The 20,103-nt window shown below is 45.2% G+C and overlaps 1 protein-coding gene across 4 annotated transcripts; it reads left to right on the top strand.

The window, feature by feature from the left end:
* The first annotated feature begins 874 nt into the window (after positions 1-874).
* On the top strand, positions 875-19,402 carry LOC132387469 (gastrula zinc finger protein XlCGF26.1-like). Of its 4 annotated transcripts, XM_059959839.1 has the most exons (5): positions 1,197-1,219; positions 4,605-4,777; positions 5,978-6,144; positions 14,503-14,723; positions 16,584-19,402. In XM_059959839.1, exon 5 carries the CDS (start codon positions 16,992-16,994, stop codon positions 18,684-18,686), a length of 1,695 nt encoding a protein of 564 aa, XP_059815822.1. In that variant the 5' UTR covers positions 1,197-1,219; positions 4,605-4,777; positions 5,978-6,144; positions 14,503-14,723; positions 16,584-16,991; the 3' UTR covers positions 18,687-19,402. The 4 variants fall into 4 exon arrangements, with proteins under 4 accessions (XP_059815821.1, XP_059815823.1, XP_059815822.1 ...); XM_059959838.1 differs by lacking the exons at positions 1,197-1,219; positions 14,503-14,723 and adding an exon at positions 875-1,005; XM_059959840.1 differs by lacking the exon at positions 14,503-14,723 and having other exon boundaries at positions 1,196-1,219; positions 5,982-6,144.
* Positions 19,403-20,103: the final 701 nt, after the last annotated feature.

Below are 20,103 nucleotides of genomic sequence, written 5' to 3'. Positions count from 1 at the left end.
CCACAGAGGGTGTTGAAGACTCGGTGATCGTCCTCACATAAAACAGAGGCTGGCAGATTTGTGGAGAGCCAAGGGATCGAGAAAATCAAGATCGGTAGAAGCATGTGGCTGAGATGGGAGAGTAGCCTCCATCTTGCTGATGGTTAAAGGGGCCGAACGGCCTCCTCTTGTTGTTTCTCACTTAATGTTTCAGTGTTCCTGTCCAGTGAGGCCAGAGGAATGTGAATAGAAATGAGTGTTTATAAACATAGACTGATTTAAATGACAAACACGAGGAGATTTGCAGATGCTGGAAATTCAAGCAACACACACAAAATGCTGGTGGAACGCAGCAGGTCAGGCAGCATCTATAGGGAGAAGCGCTGTCCACGTTTCAGGACTGACGAAGGGTCTCGGCCCGAAGCGTCGACAGCGCTTCTCCCTGTAGATGCTGCCTGATCTGCTGCGTTCCACCAGCATTTTGTGTGTGTTGACTGATTTAAAAGAAACCAGCTCATTTTCTGTGTGGGTCTGAACTGTGTGTCGGGATGGGAAGTGAATCGAGACTATATCTCTGAGAACTCTGTGACCTGGGGCTGGAGGGAAAGGGATCGGGGAAGATATGGAGGGAAAATCTAAATACGTATGGAAATGATATAGGGAAATAATGTGGGAAATGCGCCGGTGGGTAGGGCAGTATGTGAAGGGCGAGGAACAGTCACCGGTCACATGGGAGACCCTCCAGCGAAACGTGATCGTGTTTTACCGCAGATCGGCAGCATTTTCAGGTTTGTTTCCGTGGCTCCGCCCACCGCCTGTGACGCAAAAAAGAAGCATATTGCGCATGCTCACAGTGCCGAGCCAGGCAGTGATTTTTTTTTCTTTGTGGAAGTGGGTCAGCGGTGGGTCCGGGTCCGGGATCGGGATCGGGATCGAGATCGGGATCGAGAGGGGGTCCTCGCCCCCTTGGACAGGGAGCCGGAGACGGATTATTCTCTGCGGGGCAACACCAACAATTTCCCTTCAGTGAGTATTGAAGCCGGTCCCGAGCGGGGTGGTCTGACGTTGTGTGGTGAGTTAACTTTCCCGAACTTAAACAAGAGAAAATCTGCAGATGTTGGAAATGCGAACAACGCGCACAAAATGCCGGAAGAACTCAGCCGGCCGGGCAGCATCTAGGGGAAGAATACAGTCGACAATACCGACATTACTGCCCTTCGGCAGGACTGGAGAATAAAAGGTGGGGGAGGGGAAGGGAGCGAGAAACACAAGGTGATCGGTGAAACCTGAAGGGGGAGGGGATGAACTTTCCAGAACTGGCGGCCTCGCCTCGCTTCCTTCACAGAATCTGCCGGGGTCGGTCCGGGTTGTGAGACCTTCACACCGAACCGTCTGAGATGAGCCGCCGCTCAGCCCCTGTTGTTCTGGTCCCATTAGCAGGATGAAGTTAAACATGTTTCTATCTTGTTACTGACAGAGAATTGTAAAATTGCTGTTCTGTGTGTTATCTGAATGTACTTGTCTGTGATGCTGCCACAAGTCAGTGTTTCTCTGTACCTGTATCTTCCCGTACTTGTGCACTTGGTAATAAATTCAACAGGACCTGAGAAATCTCAGTGAGATTTGATTAGTGATGATCATCTTGGCAGCTCGGTAGGTCGAATGTATGAGACAGTACACTGTTAAATGCAAAACCCTGAACAGTGTCGATGATCAGAGGGATCTTAGACTCCAAGTTCATCGCTCCCTGAGAGAGACTGCACAAATTGATCGGGTGGTTAAGAAGACAAATGGCATGGTTGTCTTTATTAGTTGAAGCATTGAGTTCAAAAGTCGTGAAGTTGCGTTGCAGCTTTATAAAACTAGTTAGACCACATCTGAAGTGTTTCATACAGTTCTGGTCTCTCCTATTCTCGGAAGGATATCGGGGCTTTGGAGTGGGCGCAGAAAAGGTTTACCAGGATATTGCCTGGATTAGAGGGCCTGAGCTGTAACGGGAGGTTGGACAAAATTGTGTCGTTTTCTCCGGAGCCTTGCCGGCTGGGTTGAGACTGGATAGACGTTTAGAAGATTACCAGACGATTAGAAGCCATGTCTCAGAAAGGCAGCGTCCATTATCAAGGACCTCCAGCACCCAGGGCATGTCGTTTTCTCACTGTTACCATGAGGTAGGAGGTACAGAAGTCTGAAGGCTCACACTCAGTGATTCAGGAACAGTTTCTTCCCCTCTGCCATCCGATTGATAAATGGATTTTGAACCCTTGAACACTACCTCACATTTAAAATATATAGTATTTCTGTTTGTTGCACGATTTTTAATTTATTCACAGAAACATAGAAAACCTACAGCACAATACAAGCCCTTCAGCTCACAAAGTTGTGCCAACATGACCCTAACTTAGGAATTACTATGGTTACCCGTCGCCCTCTATTGTTCTAAGCTAGTATTTCTTTATTTTTCTCCAGTGTCTCCAGGTACCTATTGTGCTGTCTTGCCATAACCATTTCAGACCAGGGAAAAAGTCTCTGACTATCCACATGATCAATGCCTCTCATTATCTTATACACGTCTATCAGGCCACCTCTCATCTTCTGTTGCTCCAAGTAGAAAAGGCCGAGTTCACTCAAACTTTTCTAATAAGGCATGCTCCCCAATCCAGGCAACATCTGCGTAAATCTCCTCTGCACCCTTTCTATGGTTTCCACATGCTTCTTGTAGTGAGGCAACCAGAATTGAGCACATTGGGGTGTGACCAGCATCACATATAGCTGCAACATTACCTCTCGGCTCCTAAATTCAATCCCACGATTGATGAAGATTGATTGAAGATTGATATGCCTTCTTAACCACAAAGTCAACCTGCGTAGCAGCTTTGAGTGTCCTATGGACTGGGACCCCAGGATCCCTCTGATCCTCCACACTGCCAAGAGTCTTACCATTAATGTTATATTCTACCATTATGTTTGACCTAACAAAATGAATCACTTCACACTTATCCTGGTTGAACTCCATCTGCCACTTTTTTGCCCATTTGTTCATCCTATCAATGTCCCACTGAATCCTCGGACAGCCCTCCACATTATCCACAACTCCTCCAACCTTTGTGTCATCAGCAAACTTGCTAACCCATCCCTCCACTTCCTCATCCAGGTCATTTATCAAAATCACAAAGAGTAAGGGTCCCAGATGAACTGTAAATGATTTAGTTGTTTATTTTTATTATTTTATATTGTTTTTTTTTTCCTTCTATAATATGTATTGCATTGAATTGCTGCTGCACGGTTTTCAAATTTCATGACACACACCGGTGATAATAAACCTGATTCGGATTCTGAGTGGACAGACAATCTATTTTTCCTGGGGGTTGAAATGTCTGATATATTTATGGTGAGAGGAGATGTAAGCAGCAAGTTTGTTTCTTTACACAGAGTGGTGGGTAGCTGGAGAACTCTGCCTGGGGTGGGAGACCTGACTGTTCACGTGATCCCGTTTGCCCCTCCCATTTAACAGCAGATGGGCAGCACCTGTGCACCTGTTTCCGAGGACCCGCCCTCCGGATGATGTGACACTCACTTCGCGCATGTTCAATGTCTCCGTCTGGGTGGTGTTTTCTTTTCCGCTCAGTGCTGAAGTGCATCACCTGTGGGATCGAGGGAAGGCTCCTCACCTCCTGGGTGGGGGAGCCAGGGGTTGGAATCACTCTGTGGGCTGAAGATACTGCGTTCCCATCGGGGAGTATTGAGACCGATCCCGAGCGGGGAGATCCGATGTTGGCCGTGAGCCCCGAACTGAGGACCAATTACTCATTTATTTTCCGATTATCTGGGCTGGGCAAAAATGTGTAGACTTCACTTAATCTGCATTGAACGATCCAAACCTGGAGCCCAGGATGTCTATTTCCACAGAGTTGAAAAGGGAGACCCACTGACAGGTCACGTGAGTCTGTTTACTGTCGATCTGCCCTACCCTTCACTTTGTAATGCAAGATGACGTGGTGTGTGTTCAGAGTCCCCAGATGGGTCAGGGTACTTCCTCTATGTTGTGTTGGGGAATCTGATGTTGGTCACTGAGTCCCGTTAACTTCCCCCAACTCGCCTCGTTTCCTGAGGCTGCTCAAATTTGTCCTTGAGCTTTCTGACTGTTGTGTCTTCTCCTGGACTGGGGTGGCTGAGAAAGGAGAACGTCTCAGGTTTTGGGGATCTTTGATTTCACTGCCTGCTTTACCGAGGGACTGGGAAGTCTAGGGGGGAGAGTGGTTTCTGTGATGTGCATGTGGCCAAGTGGTTAAGCAATCTGAAGGTCATGAGTTTGAGCCTCAGGCCAGGCAATGTGTTGTATCCTTGAGCATGGCACTGAACCACACATTGCTCCTACATGTTTATAGCCCAGATGGATTAAATCACCTGATCCTGTTCCTGTACTACCATGACAGAATGATGGCTCCTTCTTATCCTATATTGTTTTTTGATGTGTGAGCGACAATATAATACTGTTCACTGAGATTATTATATTTGGCTTCAACGTTTAAATTTCAGTGAGTTTTGTTCTTAGTAATATTAAGCAGAAATGTTTGGTTCTCTTTTTCATTGTTACTGTGCTTCATTATCTCTTTGGTTACTGTTAGACCTGCGGTGAGAGGTTTATTGGAAGAAAAACCCCAACTGGAAGCAAACCATGGCTAAAGATGTGGGAATAGCAACAAGTGAACTGGCCCGAGGACTGAGAGCATCAACTGGAGAGAACAACACTGAATCAGCTGACTTGGAGTTCCCAGTGAGTCAGTGAGGAGGAAGTTTGGTGAGTCTCATTTACTCAAACACTGGTTCTTTATACATTACATACCTGTACAATAGAAGATGGGAAAAAGTTGTTGAGACTGAATGTGCCCAGAAGAAACATTTATGCCTCTGTCAGACACAGTTGCAATCACACCAGGTCCGGTAATGTGCTTCCAGCAGCCCAACCCTTTAAAATCACTCACATATTGTGGAAGTCAAATCTGGATGAAGTGGTGGAAATCGGGCACAATCTTAAGTTGCTGGAGCTCTGCACTAAAAACTGAAAATGTTTGAAGTCATCCTGACAAAATGTTATTAACCTGAATTGTAAAGATTGTCCCCCTCCCCACAGCTGTTCCTTACATGCTGAGCAGTTTGGTCATTCCAATTTCTTTTTATTACATTCACTCTGGATTGGTTTATGTTTCCTAAAATGTATCAGTTTTAATGTGGAAGTGGAAATGGCTCACTCTTTGATAGTTGAACAATAAAGTAACCACAACTTTTCCCTGCAAATTACCCTGGTGCCAATTAGTTTGTTATTCCTAGAAATGTGTTCAGTACAGTTGTTGTGAACAAGGTTTACAAGAATAATCTCAGGAATGTTCGGCATTATGTATGAGGAGCATTTGATGGTTCTGGACCTGTGCTCAATGGAGTTCAAAGGGACGGTGGGGATGGTGGAGGGATGTTTGGTTAAATAAACCTACCAAATACTGAAAATCCTGGATACAGTGGACATGGAGAGGATGTTTCCATTAGACTGTGATCTGATGGCACAGTCTCGGAATAAAGAAGCTTTCCTTTAAAACTGAGGGGAGGAAAAAATTCAGCCAGAAGATGTCTGATCTGTGGAATTTGTTGCCACAGAGTTGGTTGAAGCTGCCATTTGGGTATACATATGACAGAGATTAACATATTGATGATTGCTGAGCAGCTCAGGGTTACAGGAGGAAGGCAGGAATGTGGTGTTGGAATGAAAATCAGCCATGGTTAAATGGTGGGGCAGACCAGTTGGACCAAATCACATAATTCTGTTCCTGACTGAATGATGGCTCCTCCTTATCCCGTATTGTTTTGTGATGTGTGAGTGACAATAAAAAAATGTTTACTGAGATCATTATATCAGCTTTCTACGTTTTGTTCTCAGTAACATTAACCAGAAATGTTTGGTTCTCCTTTTTATTGTTATTGTGCTTCATTGTCTCTCTGGTTAAAGTTAGACCTGCGGTGAGAGGTTTCTTGGAAGAAAAACCCCAACTAGAAGCAAACCACGGCTAAGACAAGGGAACAGCAACAAGTGAACCAGCCCGAGGACTGAGAGCACCGACTGGAGAGGACCCATCTGACTCAGGGTTTCCATTGATTCAGTCAGGAGAAAGTCTGGTGAGTCTCATTTACACAAACACTGGTCCTTTAGACATTACATACCTGTACAAAGGAAGGTAGGAGATAGTTGGAGTTGGAGAATGTGCCCAGAAGAACCAGTTATGCCTCTGTCAGACCCAGTTGCAATCACTCCTGGTCTGGTAATGAGCTTCCAGCAGCGCAGCCCTTTAAAACCATTCCCATTCTGTGGAAGTCGAATCCGGATAAAGTCACTCAGAGACCGTACGGTACAAACTCTTTATTCCAAGCACCCGGGGCTTACTTAGTTAGTTGCTCAAACAGGAACAGTCTGTGACTGTTCCCACCCAATCCACTAACTGACTAACAATTCCCCTTACACCACAGATATATCCATCCAGATACCCCCACACAAGACAGGCTATGTACTACATGACAGGCTGGAGCCCCTAAAGACAAACTACAAAATAGTCATAATGGTTTACCCACACAGAACAGACTGAAGCTATCCTATCTCTACATGTGAATGCGCAAGGAGATAAGCATCCGGAAACCCTAGCTCGCTACCCTCAAGAAGAAATATGGCTCAGCATGGCTTAGTACATCTATTGATCATCAGAATTTTCTTTCAGAAAAACAGGCTGCTATTGTTTAACAAAGTGTTAACCATTTTACACACTTTATCCTTCCCTCCTTTTGATCATTACATTATCAACAACGCAGTAACTTTTTACAGAGAAAGCAACTGACGACAGCATTGACTTATCAGTGGGTAAAGACAGTGTACAACAGTAATTGTAACAAAGATATATACAAATATTAGGCCATAATGCAGTCTTATTCCCCACATATTACCAAATAGGCCTTCACAGATCACCCGTGTAATCGGTGAACCCGTGTAAATCCTGCCCTACTTTCTTGATGCTGTCAATCTCCTTTTCAGTGTGCTCGGAGAGGGATGTAATGTTAGTAGATTCATTAGGGGATATACATGCAGCATTCTGTGTCAATAACAGCACAGGTTCCCTCTTTCTCAGCTGGGATAAACTCTAAAGCCGTACGATTCTGTACGACTGTTTGCCAGATTGCAATCATTTCAGTGGATATTTCCATTACTTGGGCTTCTGTTACTGTCAGGGCCCCTGCAGTGTTGTGGCCAGCTCCTCAAGTGCTGTATCCAAATTGATTATCTCTAATGAATTCCTGGCTACTCCATAGGAGAGAAAAGTAATCATTCAAAATCAAGCAGACTCAGTTGTTCCTCTCGGCTGCTGGGCACCTGCAAGTATGGCCAGGATGCATGTTTTCCAGTATTGGAAGTTCCATTTGATGGGGGTCTGAGACACCATCCCTCAAAACACTGACAGCCGCAGTCATCTCTGACTGGACCACAGGTCCTCATCTCACTTCCCCGGAAGTTATTTGAGAAAGCCCGGGCTGAGAGTTCCTCACTCTGGTTGAGCAGGATTACTGACATTGGAACCACAGTTTGACCATGCTGTGGAATTTCAGCACAAACCCAGCAGGCCCCTAGTTCTACCTGTTTGGCATAGGTATGACAGAAAGATGGAAATGTTGACATGGGTGCCCCCGGATGCTGGGGTGAGCCCTCTCAAAGACATAACCATGAACACCACTAACAACCAATACGTTTTCCATTAGTCTAAGAGGGACCTTCTACACAGTTCCTTCAGTAACATGTTTGGCACCTAATTGCTGTATCCACCGAGATTGCCCCTTCAGTTTCACACCCATCTAAGTGGTCAGCAACACCTAATATGGTCCTCTCCACCGAGGTCCAAGGTTCCCTCAATCCCAGTTGTTTGTCCGGAAAAAAGTATCCCAGGTTCCATGGTGGGATAGTCACTCCTCTCTGCAGAGTAGTTCTCTTCCTTGTAAGTCTGTCGTACCTGTGAATGTATGCTTGGAAAATTTTGGTTAGTTAGCATATATATTTCCCCATGTCTTCCCCTTGGGTATGAATATCCAATTTTGTTGGTAGACTTTCTGGGAGCAATGGTACACAAGGTCTTAGTCCCCAGGGTGTCCTCATGGGCCATCCATAAATAATTTCAGCTGGTGACAAATCTGTTTTCCCCTGTGGAGTAACCCTCATATGGAACTGGTAGGACTTTCAACTGAGTCCATTCTCCACTGTTAGTTTGGCCAATTTACTCTTCAGAGTGCCATTGGCTCTCTCCACTGTGCCAGCGGCCCGTGGGTGGAGTACAAAGTTGAATTGTTGCTGGATAGCTAGTTCATTACTTATGCCTTTGTTTACTTTCATCACGAAGTGTGGGTCATTGTCAGAGCTCAGCATCTCTGGCAGGCCGTACCTGGGAATTATATCCTGTAATAATACCTTCACAACAGTCATAACAGTATTGTTGGTAGTTGGAATAGCTTCAACCCATCTACTAAACACATCTATAATATCTAAGCAGTATCTATAGCAATGTACTCTAGGCAATTCAATAAAATCAACTTGTAGACACGAAAAGGTCCACCTGGCAAGGGACTCGTACCCGGTGTGCAGGGTACAGGTTACCAACCATTCCCTCCTTTCCCAGGTGTGTATAATTACGTATATAATCGACCAATGTTGGTAAAAACTGTGTAGGAACACAAACCTGTCCCACTGGGGTGATCCAAAATCCTAGGTCGGGGTCTTACTGGCACCCCATCTGGGACCACAGTTTTCGCTTCTCCTCAGAGAAAAAACAAAACAAAACTCGAGGTAGCTGTAGAGCGGTGAGTAAGTTGTTTACAAAGGTGGCATTACTAATGGGGTGGGCAGAGAAAGTCAGGGATCCCCACGTTCCCAGAGAGCCCAGTAGTCATGTACAATTCCAAATGCGTAACGGGAGTTTGTGTAAACGTTCCCACTTTAGTCTGTTGCTGGGATACAGGCACGAGTCAGAGCAAACAGCTCAGCCTTCTGGGCGGAGACAGCTGCTTCAAAAGAGGCCTGTTCAATTACTTCACTGCCCATCACTATTGCATAGTCAGAATATTGTTATCCTGCTGGATCCACAAAAGAGCTTCTATTCTCATAAAAATTTGCCTCGGGATTGAGGGGATATTGCTAAATGGATGGGAGAGTCTGTCCTTCTTTCATGGTGATCCAGACAGGGGGGCAGTTGGTGCGACAGACTTCTTGGCCTGAAATTGCACAGAGATGGGGTACAGCATGGGATTGGCCACCATTAAAAGGTTTTCTTACCAGATATCCCGTCTTCACCATAGACTCCTTCCTATATTGGACTAGACCAGGCATGGGCAAACTACGGCCCGGGGGCCATATGCGGCCCGTTAAGCTTTTTAATCCGGCCCGCAGAACTTGATGAAATTATATTAATAAGCCTTGTTAACGTTTTTTCCCCGCAATTCTGGCGTTTTCCCAATAGATGACGCACTCTATATACATTTGTGGCGACCCATTTCCTGGCACATCGGAACCGGCTCACAATTAGCCAGCGTTCCGGCTAAGGGAGATAGCCTGCGGGGATTTGTGAGCACAGAGCTTTGGAGCCTCTGCGCCACGGGGGGCAGGTTGAGGGAGGCTTAAAAGTGAAGCTGGGGATTTCGAATAAAGTTTTTTTTCTTCGACTGCAGTTACCGACTCTGTGTCGTAATTTTAGCGCTGCATGTAGCACACCGCTACACATTGACCTTTGTTGAGGTGCAGCGTATTACTCCACATTTGCACTTTACTCTTTGTTCGGCTCGACCTATTTGTGTGAACAGGCGTTCAGCGTCATGAACATCAACAAAGCCAGCCACAGATCCAAGTTAACTGACCAACACCTCAGATCCATCCTGAGAATCACCACAACAATACTAAATCCAGACTTCGATGCGCTGGCTAAAAAGGGAGACCAACAACATTGTTCCCACTGAAATTAAAAATAAGTTTCTTCGTTGTGTTATGTAAAAAATGCATTTGAAAATATTTTTTTCAATAAGCATTACATGTTACGTCATTGCTGTTAAGTGATGGACATGAGTAGTGCGCAGGTGCACGTACGTTCTCAAGATAAAAAATGCGCTCCAGATCAAATAACGCGCTCTGCATACTGGCGCGCTGTCATTGTTCTGTCCTTGTGCTGGTCATTGTTGAGTTTTGGCACAGGGGACTATTGAATAAGAAGGAGCAGGACAAGTAGACCTGCATCTCCTACCGTTTTTGAAATAAAGACAGGCAGGAGGAGAGTGATGATGATAATATCTTGAAGGATAACAGAATTTTCAGTGCTTTAAAATAGTAACTGTTACTATTTAAAAAAGCTGTATTTTATTCATTTAATTTTCAGTGTTTTAAAAGTCATTTCAATAAATAGCTAAATACCATGGGACTTCAAAGACAGATATTTTGTTGTAATGCATTTTCAATTGAAATTAAAGCACATGTTGTCTACATATCCCATGATATTTTATTTTCTCTTATGAGGTGTATTACCAAAACACTCCGTCCATCTGCTCCTGGTCCAGCCCCCCTGTCAAATTTTAGAACCCTTTGTGGCCCACAAGTCAAAAAGTTTGCGCACCCCTGGACTCGACCCACAGTCTCCCTCGGTGCTGAAGGCTTGTTTTGTTAGGGTGTAGGGCAGGAACCCTGGGCTCTTTGGCTTGAACCCAGTGCAAATCCTAATGGTGGTATTGTAGCGGTGTGCTACACGCAGCGCTAAAATTAAGACACGGAGTTGGTAACTGCAGTCGAAGGAAAAAACTTTATTCGAAAACTTCAGCCTCACTTTTAAGCCTCTGTCAACCGGCCCCCCCCATGGCGCAGAGGCTCCAAAGCTCTGTGCTCGCAAACCCCCGTAGGCTATCTAATTGTGAGTCGGTTCGGATACGCTAGGAAATGGGTCGCCACAGTATGGGCAACTACCAGTTCTGCCTGTCGCCAAAGGAAATCCGGAAATTCGGCCAGTAATGCAATACCGTCTCTTCCTTTAACCTCTCTAATCACCGTGACTGGGAACTTCTGTCCCTCGGGGGATGCATAATATTGGCTTTCCTCAGTGGCGCACCCCGTAGGGTCAAAGCGCAGAGTCACATGAGGGTTGGCTGCTGGCAGAAGGAGTGTCCAATTTAATTGCCCTCCTCCTGGGGGTCAGAAACTGGGGAAGCTGTCGATTGTTCACCTGACAAGGGTGACAGCATTGACTGTGCAAAGAATCTCGACTTCCAACGGACAGAGCAAGTCTCTCCCTGCGAGATTACACCCCCCGTCTGGTGGTGACTGTAAATGAAACCTCACACTGGCTCCCCTGGAATTCCACCTGCAGAGGCTGGGTACGTGAATATGTACGTTCCGTGCCTTCGAACCCTAACAGAGTGATTGTAGCGTCTGATAGCTGGAATCCCTTTTCCGATACTATTTCCTGATTGAGAGTGGAAAACTGACTGTAAATGATTTATAGATAAGTGAACAGAAAAAAGATTGTTTAAGACAAATGTAAGTCCCTTTCAGTTCGAAACAGGTGAATTGATCATAGGGAACAAGGACATGGCAGACCAATTGAATAACTACCTTAGTTCTGTCTTCGCTAAGGAGGACATAAATAATCTTCCGGAAATAGTAGAGGACCAAGGGTCTAGTGAGATGGAGGAACTGAGGGAAATACATGTTAGTAGGGAAGTGGTGTTAGATAAATTGAAGGGATTAAAGGCAGATAAATCCCCAGGGCAAGATGGTCTGCATCTCAGAGTGCTTCAGAAAGTAGCCCAAGAAATAATGGATGCATTAGTGATAATTTTTCAAAACTCCTTAGATTCTGGATTAGTTCCTGAGGATTGGAGGGTGGCTAATGTGACCTCACTTTTTTAAAAAAATGAGAGAGAGAGAAACCGGGGAATTATAGATTGGTTAGCCTGACATTGGAGGTGGGTAAAATGTTAGAGTTTGTTTTGAAAGATGTAATAACAGCACATTTGGAAAGAAGTGAAATAATAGGACAACATGGATTTGTGAAAGGAAAATCATGTCTGGTGAATCTTAAAGAATTTTTTGATGATGTAACTGGTAGAATGGATAGGGGAGAACAAGTGGATGTGGTATATTTGGATTGTCAAAAGGCTTTTGACAAGGTCCCACACAGGAGATTAGTGTGCAATCTTAAAGCGCACGGTACTGGGGGTATGGTATTGAAGTGGATAGAGAATTGGTTGGCAAACAGGAAGCAAAGAGTGGGAGTAAATGGGACCTTTTCAGATTGGCAGGCAGTCACTAGTGGGGTACTGCAAGGCTCTGTGCTGGGACCCCAGTTGTTTACAATAATGATTTATACGATGGAATTAAATGCAGCATCTCCAATTTTGTGGATAACAGAAAGCTGCGTGGCAGTGTTAGCTGTGTGGATGCTAAGAGGATGCAGGGTGACTTGGTGAGGTTAGGTGAGTAGGCAAATTCATGGCAGATGAGGCCACAGCCGGCGTACTGTGTGCAGTTTTGGTTCCCTAATCTGAGGAAAGAAATTCTTGCCATAGAGGGAGTATAAAGAAGGTTCACCAGGTTGATTCCTGGGATGGCAGGACTTTCATATGAAGAAAGACTGGATCAACTAGGCTTATACTCGCTGGAATTTAGAAGATTGAGGGGGGATCTTATTGAAACGTATAAAAATCTAAAGGGATTGGACAGGCTAGATGCAGGAAGATTGCTTCCGATGTTGGGGGAGTCCAGTACGAGGGGTCACAGTTTAAGGATAAAGGGGAAGCCTTTTAGAACCAAGATGAGGAAAAACTTCTTCACACACAGAGTGGTGAATCTGTGGAATTCTCTGCCACAGGAAACAGTTGAGGCCAGTTCATTGGCTATATTTAAGAGGGAGTTAGAAATGGCCCTTGTGGCTAAAGGGATCAGGGGTTTGGAGAGAAAGCAGGTACAGGGTTCTGAGTTGGATGATCAGCCATGATCATACTGAATGGCGGTGCAGGATTGAAGGGCCTAATGGCCTACTCCTGCACCTATGTTCTACGTTTCTATGTGTGGACATTTAAAATCTCCCACAATCACAACCTTGTGCTTACTGCAAATATCTGCTATCTCCTTACAAATTTGCTCCTCCAATTCGGTGGTTTACAATACACCCCTATAAGTGTTACTATACCTTTCCCATTCCTCAATTCCACCCAAATAGGCTCCCTAAATGAGCCCTGTAATCTATCTTGTCAAAGCACTGCTGCAATATTTTCTCAGACAAGCATTGCAATACCTCCCCCCTTGCCCTTCTGAAACAACAAAATCCAGGAATATTTAGTTGCCAATCACACCCCTCCTGCAACCATGTTTCACTAATAGATACAACATCATATTTCCAGTTATCAATCCATACTCTAAGCTCATCCACCTTTCTTACAATGTTCCCAGCATTAAAATAGATGCATTCAAGAAACATTCCACCTTTTCCTCTCTGTTTATCCCTAACGGTGCAAACAACTTTATTATCTCTTTTTTTTCCTTCTCCCGTACATCATCGGTCTGAGCAGTCCTACATCAGGGAGGATGTTCAAGTCATCTCTGTGTTAAAAGTTTAGCCATCACGGTGACTGAAAGCAGCTGCAGGATCATGAGGGACGGTTCTGATTCTGAAGTTCTTGTGGCTGCTCGTCGCACCCAGGACTGAACCCTGGTCACTGAGCATTGGAGGACTCCGTTCTGCTGATGTTAGTCTTAATCTAGATTGGTGTTTAATATTGTGGATCTGTGAAAGATAAATCAGTTCTGTATCAAATCCCGTGTCTCAGGTACTTACTGTCTCTACCACACTCATAATGTACACTAAAAAGGCCACTCAGCCCATCTGGTTCCTGCCCATGTTTCTGTTCCATATCCGTATATCAAAATCTCTCCCTGCCGTTCCCCTCTCACTCTCCCTGAGATGACAGGTTGCAACTAGTCACCACTCTGTGGGATAGGAGATTTCCCGTGAACTGCATGGAAACATATAAATGCACAACTCATTACAGATGCTTTGTCCCACATTGCTGTGCCGACCATGTATCTTACTCTAGAAGCTGCTTAGTATTACCCTGCCGCATAGCTACCTATTTTCCTAAGCTCCATGTACCTATCTGAGAGTATCTTAAAAGACCCTATTGTATCCACCTCTACCATCGTCGTTGGCAGTGCATTCCACACACACACCTCTCTTTGCTTAAAAAACTTGGCTCTGACGCCTCCCCTGTACCTACTTCCAAGCAGCTTAAACCTATTCCCCCTCGTGTTAGCTATTTCAGCCCTGAGGAAAAAGCCTCTGGCTATCCACACGACCAATGCCTCTCATCATCTTATACACCTGCATGATTTTGTCCCGGGTGAAAAAGACGATGAGCTCACTGTGGTTTTGACGTTCTCTCTCTCTCTCTCTTTCCTTGTGAATGATGTCACAGCCCCACCTCAGTGAAGCACTTAAAGCGACACTCACTGTAAGTGAACCTGGGGTCTCGAAACACAATGCACCTCTAAAGTCTGACAGCAGAGTAGCGAGTGAATCTTCGATGGTGCAGAGTCAAAAACCAAAAGTTGCTCCAGAGAGAGATGGGGTCCAGTGTTTACGAGGAGGAGGAGGAGGAATCAGGAGGAACCAGCAGGATGTGACTACAGAAGAAAGGTCAGAAACATTTGGAAAAAAATGGTGGTTAATTTTGGGCAGCAAATGTGGAGAGGAATAAAAAGACAATGTTTAGGCCGAGCCCCTTCAGCATGCCTAGCCTGTGTACTTAGCTGCTTAGTTGCTCTCTGAATTGCAGAGTTCCTCCAGCTTTTTGTGCATGTGTGTGTCTCTGTATTTCCAGCAACTGCAGAATCTCCTGTGTTTTATAACAGCATTGTACTTTGGCATTAGATACACGTTGATATTGAGTATATTGTTTATGGGAGCCACTTTCTGTGTTAAAACAGCTGCAGATTTTTTCTACACACACTATAAAAAAAAATGAGGTATGGTCATTGAACCAGTGCTTGCAGAAATGGTTAATGGCACCGTGATGTGTCAGAGGGCCATGCGTTAAGAATTTTGCTGGCTCTAAAGTGCAGATGAAATACGCAGGCGTCAGGCTGAGGCCATCGCTGAGTATCACGTATGCGCGCATTACACAGAAGGCCTTGAAAATGTTGGGTACAGATAAGAGCAATTCTCTGTGTTTTTATCTTAAACACTGACTTCAGGACAATTCCTGTGAAATCCGGACACCATGGCCAACAATCCCGGGACAGTCCTGCTCTCGTCCCTGTCTCTCAGCACCACAATCCGTACATGGTCCCCGGGGAGCTTCCGGCTGCTGAGGGAATGGGAACCGATGGATCTCTCAGATAGAGCTGAGCTCCAGCTATAATAAAGGCAAGGATTAGCAACTCAGAGAAAAGGAACAAAATCTTTTACATCACCAGTTGAGAAAATCACCTTTGTTCTACCTCCAATCACTAACAAGAGAAAATCTGCAGATGCTGGAAATCCAAGCAACACTCACAAAATGCTAGAGGAATTCAGCATTAGTACTCTTTTCCATAGATGCTGCTTGGCCTGCTGAGTTCCTCCAGCATTTTATGTCTGTTGCTTGTTCTACCTCCTCTTGTTCTGGACTTTTCTATCCGGGAGAACATGTTTTGTCCCATTCTCTCTGGGTATGTAATGATATCAAACACCTTTGTCATGGGCAGCAAGTATCTTTCACATCCCAAATGTGCCAGACTCCAATGAGACAGACTCCTGTCCTTCCCTTTATATTCATTGGCATTGCCATCACTGAGTTCACCACTGTCAGTCAATGGGGGAGGCTTCAGGGGAATACTGGTGATACTCGTGTGTATTCTGGTGTTGCAGTAGTTGCTGGAGAATTTGCAAATGGGTAGAAGTGGAGTGATATTTGGAAATCTGACTTTTTAAAGTGTAACTTAGCAAGCAAACCTCATATGGACAATATGCAAAAAATTTTGGTGAGAAAATCCTTCATTATCCATTACAGGCCAGCTACATAGGTTGTGTGAGAGTGCAGATGAACTGGATCGAACCCAGAGGAGATCAATGTTCCTATTGACAGTGATTTGCCAGCTCTTAAAATGAATACCTCTCTATAAAAATTCACTGTGCATATCTTGTCACTGGGTAAAAAAAAAAATGCACAGTGCAAGATTTATGTACACACTGGTTATTACAAGTTAGAGGGTGTATTGGAGGGTATGGAGGGTAGATGGGAAGACCTGTAGTGTCCCTGATGCCCTCACTTCCAAGATGTGCATCCAGCTGCAGTTTGTAACCCTGCACTGTAAGGAGTTGGAACTTGAAATGCATATGGGAATAGATGGTCATTCCAGATAGCAGCACTCTGCCCAGTCAGGAGATGATTTATCTTCCAACTTGGGTTTAACCTCACTGTAACAGTGCGATACTAAATCAAACCTTGGCAACTCAAGTAATCTCATCAGAAATGTTGTCCTACACCCATTGATGGATTTTGTCAATCTTTTACAGGATAAAAAATGAGAAGAAATTTGTCTCCAGGAATCTCAAACACGACACGCCAGTTTTGCTGTCTCCGTCTAGATATTTAAGAAGTGGAGCAAGGGATTCAATCAACCGTCCTTCCTGCTCAGACTATGCGGAGGGATTCACTTGGTCATTTGAACATCTAGCAAGCCCGTTATTTTACACAGGAGAAAGGCCTTTCACCTGCTCAGACAGTGGGAATGGATTCACTCGGTTATCACAATTGAAGGTACATCAGCAAGTTTACAATGGGCAAGGCCATTCACCTGTTCTGTGTGTGAGAAAGGATTCTGTCGGGCAACCCACTTGTGGACACACCAGTCAGATGACACTGGGCAGAGGCTGGTCATCTGCTGAATTTCGGGGAAGGGATTCTTTCGGTCTTCTGACCTAATGGCACACCAGCGTGTTCACACCAGGGCGCGGCCATTCACCTGCACAGTCTGCGGGAAGGGATTCACTGCATCGTCCAACCTACAGAGACATCAGCGAGTTCACACTGGGGAGAAGCCATTCACCTGCTCAGTCTGTGGGAAGAGATTCACTCAGTCATCCAACCTACAGAGTCATCAGCAAGTTCACACTGGGGAGAAGCCGTTCACCTGCTCAGACTGTGGGAAGAGTTTCACTCGGTCATCCCGACTACTGGCACACCAGTCAGTTCATACTGGGGAGAAGCCATTCACCTGCTCAGTCTGTGGGAAGGGATTCACTCAGTCATCCCACCTACTGAGACATCAGCGAGTTCACACCGGGGAGAGGCCGTTCACCTGCTCAGTTTGTAGGAAGGGATTCACTGATTCATCCGCACTACAGAGTCATCAGCGAGTTCACACTGGGGAGAGGCCATTCATCTGTTCAGTCTGTGGGAAGGGATTCACTCATTCATCCCATGTACAGAATCATCAGCGAGTTCACACTAGGGAGAAGCCGTTCACCTGTTCAGAATGTGGGAAGGGATTCACTCAGTCATCTGACCTGCAGAGACATCAGAAAGTTCACACTGGGGAGAAGCCGTTCACCTGCTCAGAATGTGGCAAGGGATTTACACTGTCATCCTACCTACAGAGACATCAACGATTTCACACTGGGGATAAGCCATTTACCTGCTCAGTCTGTGGGAAGGGATTCACTGAGTTATCCACACTACAGAGACATCAGAGAGTTCACACTGGGGAGAAGCCGTTCACCTGCTCAGTCTGTGGGAAGAGATTCACTGATTCATCCCACCTACAGAGTCATCAGCGAGTTCACACTGGAGAGAAGCCATTCACCTGCTCAGACTGGGAAGAGTTTCACTCGGTCATCCCAACTACTGGCACACCAGTCAGTTCATACTGGCGTGAAGCCATACACCTGCTCAGTCTGTGGGAAGGGATTCACTCTGTCATCGACCTTACTGGTACATCAGTGAGTGCACACAGGGGAGAAGCCGTTCACCTGCTCAGACTGTGGGAAGGGATTCACTCATTCATCCAGCCTACAGAGTCATCAGCGAGTTCACACTGGAGAGAAGCCGTTCACCTGCTCAGTCTGTGGGAAGAGATTCACTCGGTCATCCCACCTACAGAGACATCAGCGAGTTCACTCTGGAGAGAAGCCATTCACCTGCTCAGTCTGTGGGAAGAGATTCACTCGGTCATCCCACCTACAGAGACATCAGCGAGTTCACACTGGGGAGAAGCCGTTCTTCTGCTCAGTCTGTGGGAGGGGATTCACTCAGTCATCCCACATACAGAATCAGCGAGTTCACACTGGGAAGAAGCCGTTCACCTGCTCAGACTGTGGGTAGAGTTTCACTCGGTCATCCCAACTACTGGCACACCTGTCAGTTCATACTGGGGAGAAGCCATACACCTGCTCAGTCTGTGGGAAGGGAATCACTCAGTCATCCCACCTACAGAATCATCAGTGAGTTCATGCTGGGGAAAAGCCATTCACCTGCTTAGACTGTGGGATAGGATTCACTCAGTCATCACAACTACTGGCACACCAGTCAGTTCACAGTGGGGACTTGCCATTGTTATGAATCCCTGGGTTTCCTTTGCTGTGGACTCTCATTTTAAGAGAGAGAGATTAAGAAGATGAATCAGTCTGACTTGCAGCCTGTTTACATCGCTCAGCTTGTTTAGTTTTAACCGAGGACACAGACACTCAGAGTCAAATGGAGACGAAGGAGGAAAAATGGAAAGATTGAAACCAGGGATCTAGTGACCAAGGGTCACTGTTTAGAAGTTTCCTATGCCCACAAGGTTGGGTTAATTATCGATTCATGTACATCAAATGTGTGGATGTCACATTGTTTGATCCATGGGAGTGGATCTCATTTGGGATATCCTGTGGAGACCACTTATGTGTTAACCCTTGACTGGCTGTGGTGTGGTAGTTCACCTGAAAACATACCCCTTGTGACAAGTCACTTTCGGTGATAATCAGTATGTGGATTTGGAATGATGACGGATAAATTCTACAGTGACTGTTCTTTCATTTTACCACCATGGAACCTGAGGAATGTACACATTTACATATCTACATAATATCGACATATTTGCCTTCTCTTGCCATTTATCCTGGATTACAAATCTCTCTCTCTTATCGCCTATTCTGTAGTTGAACTGAACATTCATACTTTACCCTCTCAAGACTCCGAGCCTTGTTTCCCCCCGAGCTCAATAGTTTGGGAGTTATATTTACACACATTTATAAATGTACCACTATTAACTTCTGATTATCTTGTTTAAGTTGCAATATTACAAGTAGATTCTAATAAAGACAGATTTAACATCAAAACCAGACTCCAGGTGTAGTCTATTGCTGCTGGCTTGTTTCTAAAGCATTGTGGTTCATAACAAATTTGGGGCCTGCGTCTGGGATATGAACACATTTGGTGGCTATTGATCGATGAATTATCAGTTTGATTGGGGAAATCCCTTTTGATTTATTTGTGTGTGGAAATCATTTATTTATAATTTATAAATTTCTGGAAGCGCCAACCCCTGAGGCATTACGAAAAGCCAAAAAGAATGAATTGCTGACTGCTGCTAATGGGCTGAATCTTAAACAGGTAAGGGGGTGTGAAGGACCAAGGCAACCATAAAATTGGGAGAGGAGGTAAAGGTAAAACAATAGGGGTTTTATTATAAAATATAGGCATCCACCCCCTTTTTCAGAGACTGGGATCCCTGTTTCTACCAGTAATGATGTTGGACATGTCAATGTGTTCACCTCTCAGTCCTCGATTCTCTAAATGAAAGGGTTATCACATTTGATCTTTCTTCATATGATGACCCAACCATTTCAGGGATGAGTCTGTTGAAACTTTATTGCACACTCTATAACAAATACTCTCTAACCACTTGGTTAATCATCTGTGCAAAAAATGTTCATCTTCAGCAGCCCCGTGTTGCCCCAAACACTCACCTCCTACCCCTGTCATTGGCCCACTTGCAGGTCAACCGTCTGCTGGTGTTCCCCCCCCCCCCCCCCCAATGTGAATCCCTCTGTT

The sequence above is a fragment of the Hypanus sabinus genome, unplaced genomic scaffold (assembly GCF_030144855.1).
Source record: "Hypanus sabinus isolate sHypSab1 unplaced genomic scaffold, sHypSab1.hap1 scaffold_190, whole genome shotgun sequence".
In the NCBI taxonomy this organism is placed as follows: Eukaryota; Metazoa; Chordata; class Chondrichthyes; order Myliobatiformes; family Dasyatidae; genus Hypanus; species Hypanus sabinus.
Note: the sequence above shows the minus strand (reverse complement) of the source record. Positions and strands in the feature narration are given on the sequence as shown.